The 21,444-nt window shown below is 40.5% G+C and overlaps 2 protein-coding genes across 3 annotated transcripts in view; both read right to left on the bottom strand.

Moving 5' to 3' along the window:
- Positions 1-3,912: 3,912 nt before the first annotated feature.
- On the bottom strand, positions 3,913-21,286 carry LOC121387775. Of its 2 annotated transcripts, none has more exons than XM_041518981.1 (2): positions 21,268-21,286; positions 3,913-7,296 (listed from the first exon to the last, which is right to left on the bottom strand). In XM_041518981.1, the coding sequence occupies exon 2, from the start codon at positions 7,269-7,271 to the stop codon at positions 5,253-5,255; it is 2,019 nt and encodes a 672-aa protein (XP_041374915.1). In that variant the 5' UTR covers positions 7,272-7,296; positions 21,268-21,286; the 3' UTR covers positions 3,913-5,252. The 2 variants fall into 2 exon arrangements, with proteins under 2 accessions (XP_041374915.1, XP_041374914.1); XM_041518980.1 differs by lacking the exon at positions 21,268-21,286 and adding an exon at positions 7,993-8,095.
- The window catches only part of LOC121387773, a 29,465-nt gene continuing 28,905 nt past the window's right edge, over positions 20,885-21,444 (bottom strand). Inside the window, exon 9 of the mRNA XM_041518979.1 lies at positions 20,885-21,311. Coding sequence (XP_041374913.1) covers positions 21,179-21,311 — 133 coding nt within the window. The 3' untranslated portion in view covers positions 20,885-21,178. The remainder of the gene's footprint in view (positions 21,312-21,444) is intronic.

The following is a 21,444-nucleotide window of genomic DNA, read 5'->3' as shown; positions in this document are numbered from 1 at the left end:
TCTATCATTGTACAAGGGCTGTTCCAGAAATGATGAGGGGTAGGGGGGGGAGGTTTTGTAACCCTTACCCCATAAAACAATCTACCCCTCAATTAAATGGTGTGTATTTTTTATCATTATTAGCATTAACAGTGTCCAACATATACCACTTAATGAGTCATTAAGTTAATATATTTCAGCAATTTTTTATTCTGAAAATTATAAATTGTGCGTGCGAACCATTACCAGTTTTAATGATTCCAAACATGGGCGGCTATATCAGATGTGTGTACAATCTTAAACAGATATGGGTCGGAACGTAGACCAGTGATAAAGTGCACCCCTGAAGTGCGGTCGGTCTGGGATCGATCCCTGTTGGTGGGCTCATTGGGCTATTACTTGTTCCAGCCAGTGCACCATGACTGGTATATCAAAGGCCGTGGTATGTGCTATTCTGTCTATGGGATGATGCATATAAAAAGATCCCTCGTTACTAATGGAAAAATGTATATCCTTAAAGCAAACTAACTTTAGATATGTACCTTATAATCTGTTTTATAGAATTGGGTTTCTTTTTTAAAAATTATTTTGTCAGCATTACCTATAAATAGCCTTTGAACAAACAGTATGTCAAGTTGTTGATATACATGTACAGTATTCCTTTGCCCACCATTAGGTAAAACAAGTTGGGTGCTACAAACCCACCTGTTGCCCCATCCACCCACCCCCTGTAGTCATGTTTGGAATAGCCCTAAGAACATTATTGTATTGATTTGTTTACATGGTAATTCCCACGTCAAATAGGTCTTATGGCTGTGTAATATGACTTGTATTATTAAGTGGAATTAAACTATATGAACATTATCATGTTGTTGGGTGCTCTGCAAGGCTCAATGGGTAGGTGTAAACCACTTGCACCGACCAGTGATCCATAACTGGTTCAACAAAGGCCATGGTTTGTGCTATCCTGCCTGTGGGAAGCGCAAATAAAAGGGGGGCTGAAGCAAATTGTTCGCTTTCAGAACTAAAACACAGATTTATACATTTGGAGTTTCTGGTGGTGCAAAAATAGAAAAGGTCCACTTGGTTCATATTCGACCTCTCTCTCTCTCTCCCCCCCCCCCCCCCCCCCAGGTCCAGCTCACGCTACGGCCCTGTATTTACAGTTATATGGCGTCGAACATATGGTTAAGGACCACTCCGATATTGAGAGGGAACCTGCTGTCGCCACTCCATGGGCTAATTTTTTCGATTAGCAGCAAGGAATCTTTTATATGCACTATTCCACAGACTGGATAGAACATACCTCAACCTTTGTTACACCAGTTGTGGAGCACTGGCTGGAACGAGAAATAGCCCAATGGGTAAACGTTAACATTGTCGGCAATAGAAATTGATTTTGTCCATTAGAACCTGCAGTGTGTAGATCAGCTGACCACTTGTTAAATGAAAGAAAGAAATGTTTTATTTAACGACGCACTCAACACATTTTATTTACGGTTATATGGCGTCAGACATATGGTTACGGACCACACAGATTTTGAGAGGAAACCCGCTGTCGTCACTACATGGGCTACTCTTCCGATTAGCAGCAAGGGATCTTTTATTTGCGCTTCCCACAGGCAGGATAGCACAAACCATGGCCATTGTTGAACCAGTTATGGATCACTGGTCGGTGCAAGTGGTTTACACCTACCCATTGAGCCTTGCGGAGCACTCACTCAGGGTTTGGAGTCGGTATCTGGATTAAAAATCCCATGCCTCGACTGGGATCCGAACCCAGTACCTACCAGCCTGTAGACCGATGGCCTGCCACGACGTCACCGAGGCCGGTGGTTTGTTAAATGAAGTCTGTGTAGTAGTTCTGTTGATGTTGTTCATTGTCAGTGTTGTTTGTAAAGTTACTATACATTCGTGTGTATTTGTGCGTTGTGCGCGCGCGCGTTGTGAGTGTGTGTATCTTGTGTGTGTGTATCTTGTGTTTGTCTATCTGCGTGTGTGTGTATCTTGTGTACGTCTATGTGCGTGTGTTTTTTGTGTATGTATGTGTATCTGTGACATTGTCAGTGTTGTTTGTAGAATTACTATACATTCGTGTGTATTTGTGCGTTATGTGTGCGCGCGTTGTGAGTGTGTATCTTGTGTGTGTCTGTGCGTGTTTTTTGTGCATTATGTGTATCTGCGTGTGTCTGTGCATGCGCGCAAGTGTGTGTGTGTGTCCGTGCATTTATGATATTGTATTATGTGTAATTCAGTTACCTACCTGTAATAATGATACCTGTGTGTGGGTGTGTAATAATTATACCTGTGTGTGGGTGTGTAATAATTATACCTGTGTGTGTGTGTGTAATAATGATACCTGTGTGTGGGTGTGTAATAATTATACCTGTGTGTGGGTGTGTAATAATTATACCTGTGTGTGTGTGTGTAATAATGATACCTGTGTGTGGGTGTGTAATAATGATACCTGTGTGTGGGTGTGTAATAATTATAACTGTGTGTGTGTGTGTAATAATTATACCTGTGTGTGTGTGTGTAATAATGATACCTGTGTGTGGGTGTGTAATAATTATACCTGTGTGTGGGTGTGTAATAATTATACCTGTGTGTGTGTGTGTAATAATTATACCTGTGTGTGGGTGTGTAATAATGATACCTGTGTGTGGGTGTGTAATAATTATAACTGTGTGTGGGTGTGTAATAATTATACCTGTGTGTGGGTGTGTAATAATTATACCTGTGTGTGGGTGTGTAATAATTATACCTGTGTGTGGGTGTGTAATAATGATACCTGTGTGTGGGTGTGTAATAATTATAACTGTGTGTTGGTGTTTAATAATTATAACTGTGTGTTGGTGTGTAATAATTATAACTGTGTGTGGGTGTGTAATAATGATACCTGTGTGTGGGTGTGTAATAATTATAACTGTGTGTGTGTGTGTAATAATTATACCTGTGTGTGTGTGTGTAATAATGATACCTGTGTGTGGGTGTGTAATAATTATAACTGTGTGTGTGTGTGTAATAATTATACCTGTGTGTGTGTGTGTAATAATGATACCTGTGTGTGGGTGTGTAATAATTATACCTGTGTGTTGGTGTGTAATAATTATACCTGTGTGTGTGTGTAATAATGATACCTGTGTGTGGGTGTGTAATAATTATACCTGTGTGTGGGTGTGTAATAATTATAACTGTGTGTGGGTGTGTAATAATTATACCTGTGTGTGGGTGTGTAATAATGATACCTGTGTGTGGGTGTGTAATAATTATACCTGTGTGTGGGTGTGTAATAATTATACCTGTGTGTGGGTGTGTAATAATTATACCTGTGTGTGGGTGTGTAATAATGATACCTGTGTGTGGGTGTGTAATAATTATACCTGTGTGTGGGTGTGTAATAATTATAACTCTGTGTGGGTGTGTAATAATTATAACTGTGTGTGGGTGTGTAATAATTATACCTGTGTGTGGGTGTGTAATAATGATACCTGTGTGTGGGTGTGTAATAATTATAACTGTGTGTGGGTGTGTAATAATTATAACTGTGTGTGGGTGTGTAATAATTATAACTGTGTGTGGGTGTGTAATAATTATACCTGTGTGTGGGTGTGTAATAATGATACCTGTGTGTGGGTGTGTAATAATTATACCTGTGTGTGGGTGTGTAATAATTATACCTGTGTGTGGGTGTGTAATAATTATACCTGTGTGTGGGTGTGTAATAATTATACCTGTGTGTAATAATGATACCTGTGTGTGGGTGTGTAATAATTATACCTGTGTGTGGGTGTGTAATAATTATACCTGTGTGTGGGTGTGTTTTAATGGTTGTTTTTATTCTTAGTCTAGGAAGCGGGTACCTTAATGAGAAGCATTAAATTTTGTTTCTCGTTAAAATAAAATACATGAACATATCAAAATACAAAGATGTGTTTCAAAGTATGTATTTTATTTTCAACTATGATGAACGTGTATATACCTACTACAAATTTATACTAATAGTTACATTAAAGAAGAAAAATGTCAACATTAAATCAGTAAAAAAAAAAATATTAAGAAAATTGCTAAGATAAAACAACTACAAAATACACGTGCGCGAATTTTATCTTCATGTAGAAATCCTAAATATTTAGAAATTATATAGTTTAAAGATATAAATGTTGTAAATAATATTTACGCGATATTTTAAATATATACCTCAGCCTACTTCGTTATTGCCAAAAATGCTTAGCCTATATTTCACGATTGGGAGAAGAAATTCCCGCTAAATCACGCTGTCCAACAGAAATATTTGAAGAAATATATTAGGCCAAATAAAGCAATACGTGTGGTTCCGGTTACCCGACCGACCCTATTATTTATTTGTTTCACATTTTCGCTAACCCTAAACATTTCTGTACACTTCTACCGATCTTCAAAACAGTGCGAAGATGCGACATTTGTTTGAAATGTTACATTACTTCTCTTTATCAAGACCAGCTTGACAGATTTTAGGAATTTAAAAAAATAAAAAAATAAAAAGTTATAGCCTATCTACCTAGTACCTACCTAACCCCGCCCCCCATCCATGTAACCAGGACCATACATATTTTTTTGTTTGGCCTTCGGGAAGAATGCCATTTAGCCATCTGTCTGCTATGGTCTTCTAAATATCACAACTATCTACGTGATATGCCAAAGTTATCTGTCACAATGGCGTGCATACAGTGTGGGGAACATCATCAATCTGATTGAAATCGGATCACAGGTAATAGTTACAGACCAGTGGAGTTGATTTTAACCAGATTGGGAACATTATCTTTCTAAAGAGGCCTTTCGTCAAACGTCTTGATAAGAATATCAGACGTACTTACAGTCAGATTGCAAATCGTGTGTACACTGTTTATGTCTAAGCATTTTTTATTCTGAAATGACTCTCTATACCTTAATAAAAATAACAGATATAAACATCGGAAAAACGGCGGAAATTTCCCACCCAAACCATTACTATATTGTTTCCTGATGCTAAACGATAAATGTTCCTCGCTTCTGTAATAACCTGTCAAGTAGAAATGTCGTTCCTACGGTCGTATCTTTTACGTAGTTCCAGCTATCTCGTCATTTGTTACTTTATGTAATTTAATCTGGCGGGAAAACAAGACCTATAAATATTATATATTTCAGCTTATTGTACAAAGTTGTGTGTCGAGTTCCTCTACGTCCCATTTTTAAAATTCCTTCTGTCAGTATATACGAGAACACGTGGCCGTCTCCTTTTTCGTTGAGTTTCTCTAATATAGCAGCTGGTTGTAAAACACCGAGATGTATCCGCCCGAATCGCCAACCCACAGACGCCCCACGTCATCGACGGCGACGGCCCGCGGCCCGGCCAGACCCGTACCGCCACGTACGAGCTTCTCGACCAACACTCCCTTGGTCGTCACGACGATGACAGAGTTGTTGCCCTTGTCCGCCACGACGAGGTTTCCTCTCTTGTCCAAGCAGATTCCTTCCGGGCACGAGGGGCACTTTCTCGCCGGGAACACGTTCAGGCACTCGCCCTCCGTGTTGAAGAAGTAGACCTGTCTGCGTTTGCTGTCGGACACGCACACGACGTCGTCGCCATCATCGCTTCTGCTGCTGCTGCTGCTGCAGTAGTAGGCGATCTTGTTGGGCGACCTCAGTGGATTGACGACGCCATCTCTGAAGAGGCACGTGACCAGTCTGGTGTCTAAGTGAACGACGTAGACAGTGGATTCGCCGAGGATCTCATCCTTGCCGCACACGAGCACCTCCCGGTCGCTCCTCGCCGCTATTCCGAAAGGCTGTACGGACAGAGGGACGTGCGTGACGTGCCTGATCGCCTGACGAGCCCGCGTCTCCCAGACGGACAGCCGGTGCGGGTTGGTGCGAGCCACGACTAGCCGCCCGTCTTCCAGGACGGCGGCGTCGGTCACGGGACCCGTCACCCTGATAGACTGGACCGTCAGTCCCGCCGTCGTGACGAGGTCCATGTAGGGGATGCCGGAGTCGTAGCCGACCCAGGCGCCCACCGTGCGCACGGGCACGATCATCTGGATGCGGCCGTTCTGCGCCCGAGGCTTGAACGTCTCCCCGTTGAGCGTCTCCAGGTAGATGGACGTCACCTCGGGCATGGCGTCCACGAAGCGACTGGTGACGGGCGAGCCCTGGGCGATGTCGTCCGGCACCTCGGGCTCCACCTGCCGGTCGAAGTGCTCGTCCTTCTCCGTGTGCAGGTAGCCGAGCGCCTCCTCGATGCGCTTCTCCATGCCGTCGACGAACACGCTGTCGTACACGACGCTGTACTTGTCGATCGCCTTCGGCATCAGTGCCATCACGCGCTCGCCCTTGTCCCTGAGCAGCCAGTAGCAGGTGAGCGTGTCGGTGACGTTGGCGTGGCTCGTCAAGTAGCCCACCTGCTGTCGCACCTCGTCCAGACGCCGGAGGTAGTCGGCCACCTCGGCCTCGTGGTCCTCTGCCCGGTTCACCTCAGTCACCTTCAGGTTCTCCAGCAGCTGCAGCAGCGTCTGCTTCCTCGTGTCCACCGTCATCTTGATGTCGTCGGCGTTGCTGTTGATCTGGTCAGCCACGGAGCTCAGCTGCCAGATGTAGCTGTCGATGTAGCGCTGGCGGTCCTTGATGATCTCGCGCGTCAGGTTGTGGAAGCGGTGGATGCGGAAGTTGAGGGTGTACAGACTGCGCTGCGCCTCGTCCAGGGCCACGGACAGCGTCTCCGACTCGTGTCCATAGTGGTCGTGGCACATGCACCGGGCACACGTCGGCACCTGACACTGCTTGCAGTACGACGTCAGCCACTCCTTGTCCAGCGCGTGCTTCGGGCAGACGAGATCCGACACGACCTGCGGCTGTTCCTCCTCTTCGTCTTCTTCCTCCTCCAGCCCCTTTCTCTCGAACTCGCAAACTGCCCGATCGTCATCATCATCATCATCATCATCGTCGTCGTCATCCCGCGGCGGCTCCCTGACCCTTGACCTGGCCAGGATCGTGAAGATCTCCTGCACGTAGAAGTTCGTCTGGAAACCGTCTACTCCGCCGGACGGAAGCTTGACGCTCGTCCGACACAACGGACACGGGAAGCGCTGCGACCTGCACGTGCGCTCAATCTGCTGCTCGAGGCACGACTTGCAGAACGTGTGGAAGCACGGCAGGAACTTGGGGCTCCTAAACGTGTCCAGGCAGATCGTGCACGTCATCACCTGTTCCTGCGGGTGAACGTTCTGGAGGAAGTGGTGACGTCTCTCACGGTCAGCTCGATTCGCTAGAGCCATCGTCTGTAGTTGACGTTCGAGATTGCTGAAGATAGATAAAAACGTAAGTAGGTACGTAGGTACATGCAATTAAATAAATAAATAAATTTGTAAATAAATAAGTAGGTTTCGTGTGTTCGACCCATCTTCTCAAAGTGATGGTTTTTTTCTTTTTTAGAAATTTAGCTGGCAAGTCTAGACCACACTTATCCACCACCACCGTCACCACCACCACCCCTGCATAATTTCCTGAGCACGCGTTTTGTAATTAAGAAAGTAAGGCCCAAGTACTTAAGTAATTATTAATTATTATATCGTGGGCAGAAAGGTCTCGCATCGAAGACAACAAAAGATACAAATACGTTCAGATAAAAACCGCTAAATTTTTCCTTTCATATCAAGGGATTTTTTATAGGCCTATGCAGTTTTTCAGACAGGACAGCACATACCACGGTATTTAATATGCCAGTTACTTGACACTGATTGAGACGGGGGGGGGGGGGGGGGGCAGTCGATCGTATATTATTGTATAGCTATAGTCCGTCCATTCTATAAAACGTTTTTTGTTGGGGGTTTTTGGTGGGGGGGGGGGGGAGTTTGTAAATAATTTCAGTTTGGTTTGACTAAGAAGAAAAGTGTTTTGGAAATTTTTTATTTGTACTATATTCTTAATATTTTTAAATAGTGACAAAAGAAAACAAAATAAATTATTAAACGGTTTTTTAACCTATAGGCTACTTACCTTTGGGTTTTGTTTTCCCAGTTAGTGCTTTTTTCTTGCTTTTTTGTTTTTTACGTTAATGTATGTACGTCATTACATGACCACAATGACGTCAATTATAAAGTATAATAATAAGCCTAACCTCAGTATTATTCTTAATGACGTCATTAATAAAATAACCTCTGTAGCTCACATTTTGTACAATCCTAAAATAACGTCTGGGGGAGAATCGGTACAACAGTGGTTCAAATCCCATCAAAGCTGGCTCACACTTTCATTGATCTTTCTCATCTATACGCCTCTGCCCGTCATTCTCATCTTAATATACATAAAATAAAAAATAAAAAAAACGAAACAAATTCCAATTTCTCTCACGATTTCAATCTGTTTCGACCCTTTCTGTCAGTTTCCTCCAACTGTCTTCTGAGCTGTCCACACCATCGCCTACCTGTCTCAACTTCCTCCACGGATGCAGTCTCTGTGTACTTCCCTGCACCCACCTGGCACCCTCGTCCTCTGCCGCTAATAAAACTGGTCCGACCCATGGCACTAATTAACGACCGCCTGTAGTAGGGGGGCATAGTAGGTACGGTAGTTACAAGTGCCTCTTAACAATGCCAGAAGTAACTACTGAACACTCTCCGAAGTGGTCAGACTTAAGCCCACAGCTAAAAGCTGCTGGGGAGTAACAGGTGTGTGGCACGAATAACCACAAGAAACAAGCACTAGTCACGGTTGGAGAGACAATGACTGGGATGTGGAGGTGGACAGCGAAAGAAGTTGAAAGACAGGAATTGCCAGATTGGGAAGAAATGAGATGGAGTTCAAAAGAGTAGGTCTAAAAGGAATGGGGGCAGTGGAATAAATAAAATAAAAAATCCAAAAAACAATCGAGACACCCTGCAGTAGAACCTATTCAACATATTTTATTTTTTCTGGGGGCTTGGGGGTGTGGGTGGATGTGTATGGGGCAATGCACACGTACCAGCTAGGCACCGACAGGATATCGTTGGACCAGTCCGGGGGGTAGGGGTGGGGGTCTTCCCATCAAAGCCTGTGGTATGTTGTTCTCTATGGGAAAGTTCACATAACATCCATTCTCACCAATGTTGCCCAATTTAAACAATTTGTTGTCGTCGTCGATTTGTCATTCCAAATAATGTGATAGAATAAAAAAAATTTTTATCGCTTTCTAAAAGCTATCAACCAGTACTAATGTTGTCAATCAGAAACAGACTGGGAGCCGTAAGATATTTTACTAAATGTATCTGCCTGAAGGGGCAATTTCGCAAATTTTACGTTGTCGTTTGGAAAGTATGCAATACTAATACGATAACATACTATTTGCAATAGGTATTGCGATAAATGTGTGTTGCAACAATGCTGTAATATTCCATTGTATTTATGTGAAAATTTGAAATAAATAATTCTTGACGCAAAACATTTCTGGTACTTTGAACATTGTCGCCCAAATTCGAGTAATCTACGTTACAGTTCGTTTATAAATACAAGTTATGTTAATAGAACCAAGCAAAATAAATATCAAATGCATATTTCGGAGCCCTAACATCACCGAATCGATGATACGTATACTTGTTACATTTAATAAAAGTTACTGTCTCCATGTTGCAAAACAGTAGGGCAATTCGTTACGTGGCATTAAGCACGTAAATAGTGCCAATTACCCATAGGTTTCTGAACGTAATGCGATAATACCAAGTAGTCTCATAAATGCATTGATATACATGTGTCATTATTTTAATTTATTACTATGGGTGGAAAACCATTTGAAGTAATTTACTTGATGTAATCTACGTTACATGTAAATGCTAACATTGCTATTAAAACGATTGCTTGACGTTATTATTGATTCACACTAAAGGTAGTAGTCTCCCTTGCCAAAACACGTTCTTTGAATATTACTATATGCCTTCAAAATCTATAGGTAACGTAGGTAACAATCTATAGGTAACGTAGGTAACAATCTATAGGTAACGTAGGTAACAATCTATAGGTAACGTAGATAACAATCTATAGGTAACGTAGATTACACATATTTTTTAATTATAGTAAAATTCAGTAGTGTTCCAATTAAATGTAAGTGTTAGTCGACATCGTGTCTTAAATATAAAATCAGTAACATCTGAGCTTGAGAACCAATGTTTAGTCATTAATTAATCATTGAATTTGTCTTTCTGTAGACTTGTTTCAACAGTAACGAAGATTACCTTTTCATTTCCAGGATTTCAAGGGTAAAAATGCAGAGTGATTATAGGCAATGAACATTTTAAAGAGAGAGAGAGAGAGAGAGAGAGAGAGAGAGAGAGAGAGAGAGAGAGAGAGAGAGAGAGAGAGAGAGAGAGAGAGAGAGAGAGAGAGAGAGAGATAGATAGATATGTACCTATAGCAGAAAGAACAACAAGAAATGGAAGCGAGAGGAGAGACAAGGTTAGAATATGGGAAACAAAAATCACAGGGAGCGAATGAAATAAGCTAAGAAGAATATTTCTCATGTTGGTTCTAGTCCACACACGGTTATGGATATTATTCAGGACAACGAAATCTCTTCAAGTACATGGCGAATTTTTTTTAAATAAAATGAAATCTACGTTACTGTTGCTTTCTCACAAGCATTACCGTTCAATTAACTTTACTTTCCTAGTTATTTTACGCAGTTTTGTTAGACATATTGTGTGCTATTTTTTTTTTAATAGGAAACCAATGATGCATTACTGTGCAGATTTGAAAACAGCCCTTATTTGTGGTAAAAATATTATTTTTTATAACTTTTTTCTATGCAAATTATTAAAAAAAAACTAAGGTATTGAAACACTGTACGTGTGACCGTTTGACACTAGTCACACAATTAACGTAAACGTTTGAATTCATGAAATAAGTTCATGTTGATTGTTTATTTTACCAATTATGTATTTTATAATCTACGTTTTTTATGCTTTTGTAATTTACGTTACATAGCTATCAATCGAGCTCAGTTAAACAATTGAATCATGATTTGTTTTGATTTTTGGCTGTGATGGAGTATTTCACCCAGCAAATACAATGACACATCGAATACAGTATACATTTAATCACGTTCACTTGTACCTGCTTTCATAAAGATGTATTATAATACTTAGTTGTGAGCATATTTTCATATTATGTTTAACATAGAGATAGACGTTGTTACTTGATAATATGGCCTATTTTGTTTAACTAATAAATATCTATCGAATAACAACAACCGATTGGAATGTGTTTAATTACTTTGTAAATTATTTGAAATAACACAACCATAATGTAATACCATTGACTGGTCACGTAGCTTACTTTTAACATTTTATAGCGTTATGTTAGAATATTCGCAACTTTGACATATTCTGTGTCCGAGTTCTGAAATTTGAGACACCGACTCTCTCAATATTGATCTTTTAATAATAATTGTTTTTGTAAACATTCAAATGTTTTCCATTTTGATTATTTTGCGCTGTCAATGTGGGCAACATTGGTGAGAAAAGGTGCACTAGCGGTTACATAGTAGCGAATGCCTTTGTGGCGCCAGCGGATCCATAAGATATTAAGTAGTTGAAGGCCTCTCTGTACGTAGTTTAATAAATATAAGGACTTTCCCCTCAGTGTTTCTTCCGATAGAATTTACAATAATATGCGTCCGTCACCATTTTGTTTAAACGTGTGTAAAAAGCCTTATAAAAGACAAATGCCTTACGCCGGGGTAACGTGGTATCTTTTTCAGCAAGGTGCTATTTTTCTATCTTAAAAACAAACCCCGACTCTTTTGCGAGAGGAAAGGGGGGGGGTCAGTATTCCACGGGGTCAAAATAGCACGTTACACCAGATTAACGATGTAGCAAGTGGGGGGGGGGAGGGGGAGAGGGGGGGGGGGGTTACCCTGAAGCCATGATAGCATGCCAAAATGTCTCAACTGGGATATCTTGAGCAGCTATCAACCCATGTCACAATTTTGACACAAATTCTTTATTTAGTCCTACGTCTCACCTACAGGGTTAGTTTGTTTTGTTTAAGGACACCACTGGAGCACATTGATTAATTAATCATCGGCTATTGCATGTCAAACATTTGGTACTCCGACTCGTAGTCAGATGAAACCCGCTACATTATTCCTAATGCAGCAAGGAATCTTTTATATGCACTTTCCCACAGACAGGAAAGCAAATACCACGGCCTTTGTTCAGTTGTGGTGCACTGGATGGAACGAGAAAAAACCCAATCAGCTCAATGGATCCACCGTGGTGGTTCGATCCTGTGTCGCAAGCATCTCAAGCGAGCACTCAACCGACTGAGCTAAATCCCACCCCCAACAGTTTAAAATATGCTGAGGTGTCGTTAAACAAACATTCCTTTCCTTTCCTCTCTCACTGTCGACCAAGTGTCAAAATAACCATGTTAGACACCAAATAGCTGTAGTTTAAAATGTGCTGAGGTGTCATTAAACAAACATTCCTTTCCTTTCCTCTCTCGCTCTCGACCAAGTGTCAAAATAACCATATGTTGGACACCAAATAGCCGTAGTTTAAAATGTGCTGAGGTGTCATTAAACAAACATTCCTTTCCTTTCCTCTCTCACTGTCGACCAAGTGTCAAAATAACCATGTTAGACACCAAATAGCCGTAGTTTAGAATGTGCCGAGGTGTCGTTAAACAAACATTCCTTTCCTTTCCTCTCTCACTGTCGACCAAGTGTCAAAATAACAATATGTTAAGACACCAAATAGCCGTAGTTTAAAATGTGCTGAGGTGTCGTTAAACAAACATTCCTTTCCTCTCTCACTCTCGACCAAGTGTGAAAATAACCATATGTTAGACACCAAATAGCCATAGTTTAAAATGTGCTGAGGTGTCGTTAAACAAACATTCCTTTCCTTTCCTCTCTCGACCAAGTGTTAAAATAACCATGTTAGACACCAAATAGCCGTAGTTTAAAATGTGCTGAGGTAGTTTAAAATGTACTGAGGTGTCGTTAAAAAAATATGAAGATTTAAACAAGTTTAAAGTTAAAGTTTGTTTTGTTTGACAGCACTAAAGGTAGTACTAAACCAAATAACTTCAGACTGGGTCAAAGTTCAAGGTGCACCCAACTTTTGATAGAGAAGTGAACACCACAAGTCCAATGATTGGTGATAAATGTGAGTGCGTTAGTTGTAAAAAAAAATAGTTTCATCTGGGCAAAAAATGTATGCAATTTTATTTCATCTAGTACCACTGTATCAAGTAGCCTTGTGCTTGAAACGTATGGGGTACCTGTAAAAAAAACCATACTCAAATTTTGTGCAAAACTAGGGTAGTCGTAAACCCTTCCAGTTATCTCTGAAATGAGCAGCTTGGCCCCAATTGTTTTTCCGATTCACTTTAAGGGTAAGTGGTGGTAGTATTTATATATATCTATTGACACGCTGCAGGTAGGAGTTTTAGCCGCAAATGTTACTATTGACGTCTATGGGATTTGATTTGGTAGTATACACCCTAAAGCACATGCATTTATTAATCATCAGCTATTGGATGTAATTTTGACTCATAGTCTTCAGAGGGAATCCCTTACATGTTTCCAATATCAGCAAAGGATCTTTTACATGCACTTCCCACAGACAGGACAGCACATACCACAGCCTTTGATATACCAGTTGTGGGACACTGGTTGGGACGGAGAAAACCCAATCAGAGAATGGGACAACTGCATGATAACTAAGAGGGAAGCAAAAGTTGAACACAAGTCCCATTTTGTTATATTTTATTGAACAAGCTTATTTACAATATACAAAGAAAGAAAGAAAAATGTTTTATTTAATGACACTCAACACATTTTATTCACAGTTATATGGCATCAGACATATGGTTAAGGACCACACAGATTTTGAGAGGAAACCCGCTGTCGTCACTACATGGGCTACTCTTTCCGATTAGCAGCAAGGGATCTTTTATTTGCGCTTCCCACTGGCAGGATAGCACAAACCATGGGCTTTGTTGAACCAGTTATAGATCACTGGTCCGTGCAAGTGGTTTACACCTACCCATTGAGCCTTGCGGAGCAATCACTCGGGGTTTGGAGTCGGTATCTGGATTAAAAATCCCATGCCTCGACTGTGATCCGAACCCAGTACCTACCAGCCTGTAGACCGATGGCCTAACCACGACGCCACCGAGGCCGGTCTTACAATATACAAGCATTCTGAGAGTAGTGCTAAAGCAATTGTATTAATACATGTTCCCTGCAGGGCAAATTGTTGTTTTTTCGGTGAGGGGGGGGGGGAAGAGAGGATCTCCTAAGTTCAAGAGCCATAACTCTGACAATACGGGTATATCACCAAGAAACATGATCTGTAACAGTACATGATAAAGCTCTACACAAACTATTTTTTTTCTTCTTTTTTTTAATTAATTAATTTGTTTTATTTATTAATTTATTTTATTTTATTATTATTTTTATTTATTATTATTATTTATTTATTTATTTATTAATTTTATTTTAATTTTTTTTCGGGTGTGTGTGTGTGTGTGTGTGTTCGAATTTGATTTATCTATATATTTTCAAACAAGTCTTTTATTTTTATATTACACAAAAACATGTTAATTATATTTCATACAGTACAAATTTCTGTAAAAAAATGTATACAGCATACAATTGTACAGTAATGATTCGAGCCCCCCAACCTTGACATTGCTCTCGTTTCTGGGGACAATAAATTGAAATAAATCAACAACAAAAAAAACAAAATATCTTGTACTCCAAAAAAAAGTGTCGGGAAAACAAATTTTCATATCTTCTAAGTTCAAGGACCATGACTCTGTCAAAGATTGGTAAATCATCATGAAATTCAAACCTGATCTGTAACAGTACATGATAAAGCTTTAAAAAAGAAGTTTGTTTTGTTTAACAATACCACTAGAGCACACTCATTTCTTAATCATCGGCTATTGGATGTCAAACATTTGGTAATTTCAACATATAGTCTTAGAGAGGAAACCCGCTACATTTTTCCATTAGTAGAAAGGGGTCTTTTATATGCACCATCCCACAGCCTTTGAGAAATAGCCCAATAGGCATGATAAAGTTCTACACAAAATTTCAGCTCAATATCTTAGGTATTCCAAAACAAGTGTCAGGAAAGCTAATTTTCATATCTCCTAAGTTCAAGGACAATAATTCTGAAAAATAAAAATATATCACCAAGAAATTCAAACTTTACCTGTAACAGTTTTTAATAAATCCATATACAAAATTTCATATCTATATTTTGAAGCATTGTGGAAAAAAACCCTGTCCGGATAAGTATATGTGGGACAGCCAGACAGAGATGAAACCTATAGTCCCCCCAGGCTAAGGACTTCCTTTATAAAAAAAAAATGTAATAATTATAAAATTAGTTAATTTTTTTTATTTGTCATGTAATTTAATTTCTGTGTTGAGAGGTCCCCGAACCTGAAGTGTCCCGGGCCCCCGCCCCAGGTCTAAATCAGAATGTCCAGTAACTTCACAATCAACAAGACCTTAAATTGATAGGTGTCTGAAATTCCACCTTTCATGTGTGTGCTCTCCACTGCCGCAAGTCGCTGAAACTGTTAATTGCTCAACTAGTCTGACCCACAGGTAGCGGTTACGCAATATGATTTAGTGAAATAAAGGAGTATGTTTGCCAATGATAGGATTACTTTTTTAACAGTGGACTAATACAAATAATTTGAAGTAATTCAGTGGCCAGATATACAGAGTTTGTAAGGGTCTTGGAATTTTCTTTTGGGCCATGAATCATCTATTCGTAGTCATTTATGACAATCAACAACATGGACCGTTGTTTTGACGCCTACTTATAACTAATGCCTTGTATGATCAAGACTATTTGCTGCCAGCTGAAATCTAAACTAAACAAGACTCTATTTACACTCGGGCCTTTATACAATGGCATAAGAGGAATATATACATAAACATTTTGTTATATACACACGCAACAAGATGGTTGACAGTAAATACATTACTTACAATACATACACAAACACATACAAATCAATATATTATGTAATAGGCCTAATACAGATATTTAATACAGATATACGGGTATCCAAGTACTTATAAACAAATGTACTGTTAAACTTGTATATTGTTATATACAATGACAAGATGGTTTACAGTAAATACATTAATTACAATACATACACAAATACAAACAAATCAATATATTATGTAATAATACAGATATATGGGTATTCAAGTACTTATAAACAAATAGATTGTTAAACTTGTATATAAAAAGTTTGTTTGTTTTATTTAACGACGCCACTAGAGCACATTGATTTTTAATCTTATCATCGGCTATTGGACGTCAAACATATGGTCATTCTGACACTGTTTTTAGAGGAAACCCGCTGTCGCCACATAGGCTACTCTTTTTTACGACAGGCAGCAAGGGATCTTTTATTTGCGCTTCCCACAGGCAGGATAGCACTGGTCGGTGCAAGTGGTTTACACCTACCCATTGAGCCTTGCGGAGCACTCACTCAGGGTTTGGAGTCGGTATCTGGATTAAAAATCCCATGCCTCGACTGAGATCCGAACCCAGTACCTACCAGCCTGTAGACCGATGGCCTGCCACGACGCCACCGAGGCCGGTCAAACTTGTATATGGTGCAGTGGATAAAGATAATATTTTATTAAATATGTTTGGTTTTGATGGTGTTTGTAGTCAAGGGCGTTTGAATTCATTAATTATTATATTAATGAAACATGCTAATTTCTTTAGGGTACTAATTCGTTTATTCTCCATTAGTTCTCTAAATTTATAAGGACTTGGTCGCGTATAATAATATGGGTGTAGCAACTGGACTCTTGAATTATGGAAAAGATGGCAAATGAAAAGATAAATTATCATCCATGTGATATATCTAGATTAGGTGTAGCTTATGTTTGAGACATAACAACCACTGAATAAACAGTTTACTGGGTGCCTTTAAAAAAATCTTTTCCAGGTAATATATTCAGACTCCTGGAAAAATGTAAAAAAGCCCTGGAAAATGAACCAAAATGGTGCTTAAAAGCCCTGGAAAATGAACCAAAATGGTGTTTAAAAGTCCTGGAAAATGAACCAAAATGGTGCTTAAAATTCCTGGAAAATTAACCAAAATGGTGCTTAAAAGTCCTGGATAATGAAAATGTTTTAAGTGTATGAACCCTGATATTAATGGAACTCGTCACCAATGTCCATTACATTACATAATGTACAAATTCTATCTTCTATGAGTATGTTATTCCAACGTCCAATTTCAACGGGTAGGTAATGGTTAGATGTTCAAAATTTTAAGAGTGTTGTCCAGTTTTTCTGGTAGTTTATTAATATAGCTTTCGAAAAATAGTTGTTCTTTGTATAATCGGTTAGTGTTGCCTCTCGGTGACTGTGATATGTTATTTTTCCAAACTTAGGTGACATAGTGATATCAACATAGTTCGTATGTGAAGCTAATTTTGGCTTTAAACTCATTAGGTCAATTTGTTATTAGCCGATTTACCTGCAACTTCTTGCCCCGAAAATGTTCGTGTCCTCCATCTTGTCACGTGAGTCGGCTATTTCCAAAACTCAATCGCGGTTTATTTCCTTTTAGGCTACCTATTAAAATTGTCAGATTAATGTTTACAAAATTAATATCTATTAAATTTATTATGTTAAAGAAATGTATAAATTGACGAACGTTTTCAATGATAAAACTATTAATCTTTCTTACAAATCGTTTTTTAATTAAATCTCTCTCATCGTTTACTATTACTTTGCGCGATAACCTCGATCAAAATGGCATCTGATCTTGTCACATGATAACACAAACAAACATGGCAATCCCGTCTGGGATAATTGGCCATGTGACTTTGCTGCTCAGAGAAACTTCATAAACTGCAACGTGGAGAGGAGAAAAAAGACCGGCATCAGAAAAACTTCAAGACGTCAGCATACTATACACTATAAGTTTCCATTGAAGGACACAAGGGTAGAAGTCTACAAAAAGTTCTTTCCGGCAACCTTGAACATAGAGCAGAAGGTGGTGTCCAGAGACGCTTGCACACCCAACGAAAGGCGTCCGGATGCAGCATCCACTCGGTTGATTGCGGCGATGACGGCCGGGATAGACTGTCTGCTAGGACAGTGGGCACCCCTGGAATATGTCTTGCTCGCATCTGCAGAGGTACATTGTCCACCAAATCGTACAGGCGAAACATCAGCCGCAGAAGACTGCTGGAGTGTGCCGCCCTGTCGATTGATGTAAGCCGCCACGGTCAAACTGTCTGTGGCCACCATAAGAGTCGCTCCAATCAACTGTTGATGCCAGAAGGATGATGTATAGCACGGCTTCTTCTGGAGACCACAGCCCGGACAACGTCTGGTCGTTGAGGTGACACATCGGCGAACAGATGATGAGTTGCCTGGAATGGCCGCAAAGAAACTCCATCGAAGACGTTCACCTGGCGTTGCCACTATCAGAGACTGGACTGCAGGGAGACTGGTAACTGGATCAGCAAATAGTACTGAATGCATGGATTCAGAAACAACTGGATACGGCGAAGCTGGAGTCAACCTCTAAACGGCGAATCTTGCGCCGACGTCAAAATCACTCCTGCAATGATACTTCATGAAACAGTAATAGAGTGATGCAGGAACCAGGACATCGGAAACAGTAATCCCGTGAAACAGTCAAGAGCCAATGACCGCGTAGAAACCCACTACGCTATATGCCCGATATACGTGGAAGTGAAGCAACGCAAACAGCAACCGGCTAAAATCTACGGCTGTCACACCACCCGGTGCGAGACATCAGCAGAGACAATCTAGACAACATCGGTCAGAAACGCTGGCTGTAACAACAGTGAACGTCAGTGAGTTGATAAGCCGCAATGAACCATAGTAAAACGATAACGGTAAAAAAACCTGTACCACGTGATGGCAACTGGATGAAAGAAAGAAAGAAATGTTTTATTTAACGACGCACTCAACACATTTTATTTACGGTTATATGGCGTCAGACATATGGTTAAGGACCACACAGATTTTGAGAGGAAACCCGCTGTCGCCATTACATGGGCTACTCTTCCGATTGGCAGCAAGGGATCTTTTATTTGCACTTCCCACAGGCAGGATAGCACAAACCAAGGCCTTTGTTGAACCAGTTATGGATCACTGGTCGGTGCAAGTGGTTTACACCTACCCACTGAGCCTTGCGGAGCACTCACTCAGGGTTTGGAGTCGGTATCTGGATTAAAAATCCCATGCCTCGACTGGGATCCGAACCCAGTACCTACCAGCCTGTAGACCGATGGCCTGCCACGACGCCACCGAGGCCGGTATGGCAACTGGATGACTTCTGGAACCAGCGGAAGTAGCGACTGTCTTACATCACCACCGGATATAGTGAACGACCACAGGTCTGCCAAGATATCTGGCTTGTGTTGAAAGTCAAGAATGGATCGCTTCAGGCAAGCCGGTTGACGATAGTGTGCAACCATAGTGGACATCGACGTCACGGAAGATGTAAGGCAGACCAACATCGAAGCCGACGGCTGGAACAAGGCATGTCATCTGGCATCCTGCACCTGAGGAGCTATGGTCACCAGGAAAACATCCAATAGGACAGCATGTACAAACATCTACGCTGAACTGAAGCCATCGACTGGACGTGCCGATCTGTAAGTTCTAAGAAGACGTCTGGTCCCCTCCCCTGCAGGTTGAGGATCCACCCTGGAAACAACCGCCGTCATCGATGTACAATATCAGCACGTCCGCTACCAAGTCGGCTATGGAAGACGCCATAGATCCCGCCGGTGTAGTCAGTCTTCTTGGATCTGGTTGACAACATTTTCAAGTAGACTGCAAACTCCTACTCTAACAGCTGAAAGCAAGCGACACATCTAGTCTTCGAAGAGCAGGGCACTTGACACGAGGGACATAGCTCATGTGGATCGTCTCTAGACAAAAACGTCTGGCAACGAGTACAGGATATTTGTCGAGAAGCACAAACATCAGACATAATAACAATTTCTACAAAGAGAAATAATATAAAATCATTAACACAAAACCGGTAACAGGGCCGCCATATTTGCAAATGATGACCATGCAACGTTAACCGGTAAACAACAATTTTGGTAGAAGCACACTAAAAACAAGTGTTGACGCCAAAATAATACCACGATAAACATAACAACAAAGACAACAGTTACAAGAGTGTTGAACTCGGATATTACTAGTATCCGACCTTGTAAATAATTATCTCTGTTCAAAGACAAATAAAAGACAACCATAAAAAACACAAAGCCGGTAACAGGGCCGCCATCTTTGCAAATGGCGACCACACAACGTTCACCAGTAACAACAATTCTGGTAGAAAAAACACATTTGAAAACAAGTGTTTACGCCAAAATAGTACAACGAGAATCATAACAACAATGACAGAAACGAATCCATCAAATACACAAATAGTTCTCACACAAAAAACCCAAGTTTAACTCCCAAGAACAGAGCCAAAAGAAACACATCCTACCAGTATAGCGAAGAGAAAAAGAAGGAAGCTATAGTCACATGACTGGAACTACAAGGGAGCATGCTGTAGAAGATTTAGGCCATCCCATTATCTGTTGACATGCTCGGACCAGTCCACTTGCGTGGGGGGGGGGGGGGGAGAAATGCACTTGTTTTGAGGACAGGTAATATTGAAAATAAAATAAAATGCATTTCACAAGAGCAAACTATGTAATTATCTTAAGGGCCATAACTCTGTCAAAAATTATTAAAAGTACAGTACATGATAAAGCTATATACAAAATTTCAACTCAATATCTCAAGGCCTTGTGAAAGAAAAACACATCCGAAAACTATATATGGGACAGATAAAAACAAATGTGCTGAGGTGTCGTTAAACCAACATTCCTTTCCTTTCCTCTCTCACTCTCGAACAAGTGTCAAAATAACCATATGTTAGACACCAAATAGCCATAGTTATGTGCCGAGATGTTTTTAAACAAATATTTCTTTCATTGTTAAAAACTTGTGATGTTTAGTACCACTTAACTATAATTTTCACGCATCTCTAGATAATATAATAATACTATCTTCATACGTTCCAAAATACGTCCATTCCACATTTCATAATGCTAGTAGCAATGCTGTGAAATGTGTATATTCTAGCAAACCACAGATGTCCCCTTTCATCTGAAAATCAACTTTTTCCGCAGCGTGTAGAGCGGTGCTGGCGACTGTTTGTACCGGCCACCGTCCATCACTGCATTGGCCTTACCCACTTCGTTATTCACCAACAGCAGCAGACTCAAAATGTCTTCCCTGAACAAAGAAAAAAATTAATTCAAATATGAACATATATATCAGATCAGAATTGAGTCCTCTAAAAATTGAAAATTGTAATAAACCATTCATGGGCGATGTAAAAAAAAATTCAAAAAGATTCAGGTAACCC

The sequence above is a fragment of the Gigantopelta aegis genome, chromosome 13, assembly GCF_016097555.1.
Source record: "Gigantopelta aegis isolate Gae_Host chromosome 13, Gae_host_genome, whole genome shotgun sequence".
Lineage (NCBI taxonomy): Eukaryota > Metazoa > Mollusca > Gastropoda > Neomphalida > Peltospiridae > Gigantopelta > Gigantopelta aegis.
This window is presented reverse-complemented; position numbering and strand designations above follow the sequence as displayed.

What these genes read in the sequence shown, in the direction of transcription:
- LOC121387775 (XM_041518981.1), bottom strand. Translation starts at nt 7,271, where the DNA reads ATGGCTCTAGCGAATCGAGCTGACCGTGAGAGACGTCACCACTTCCTC.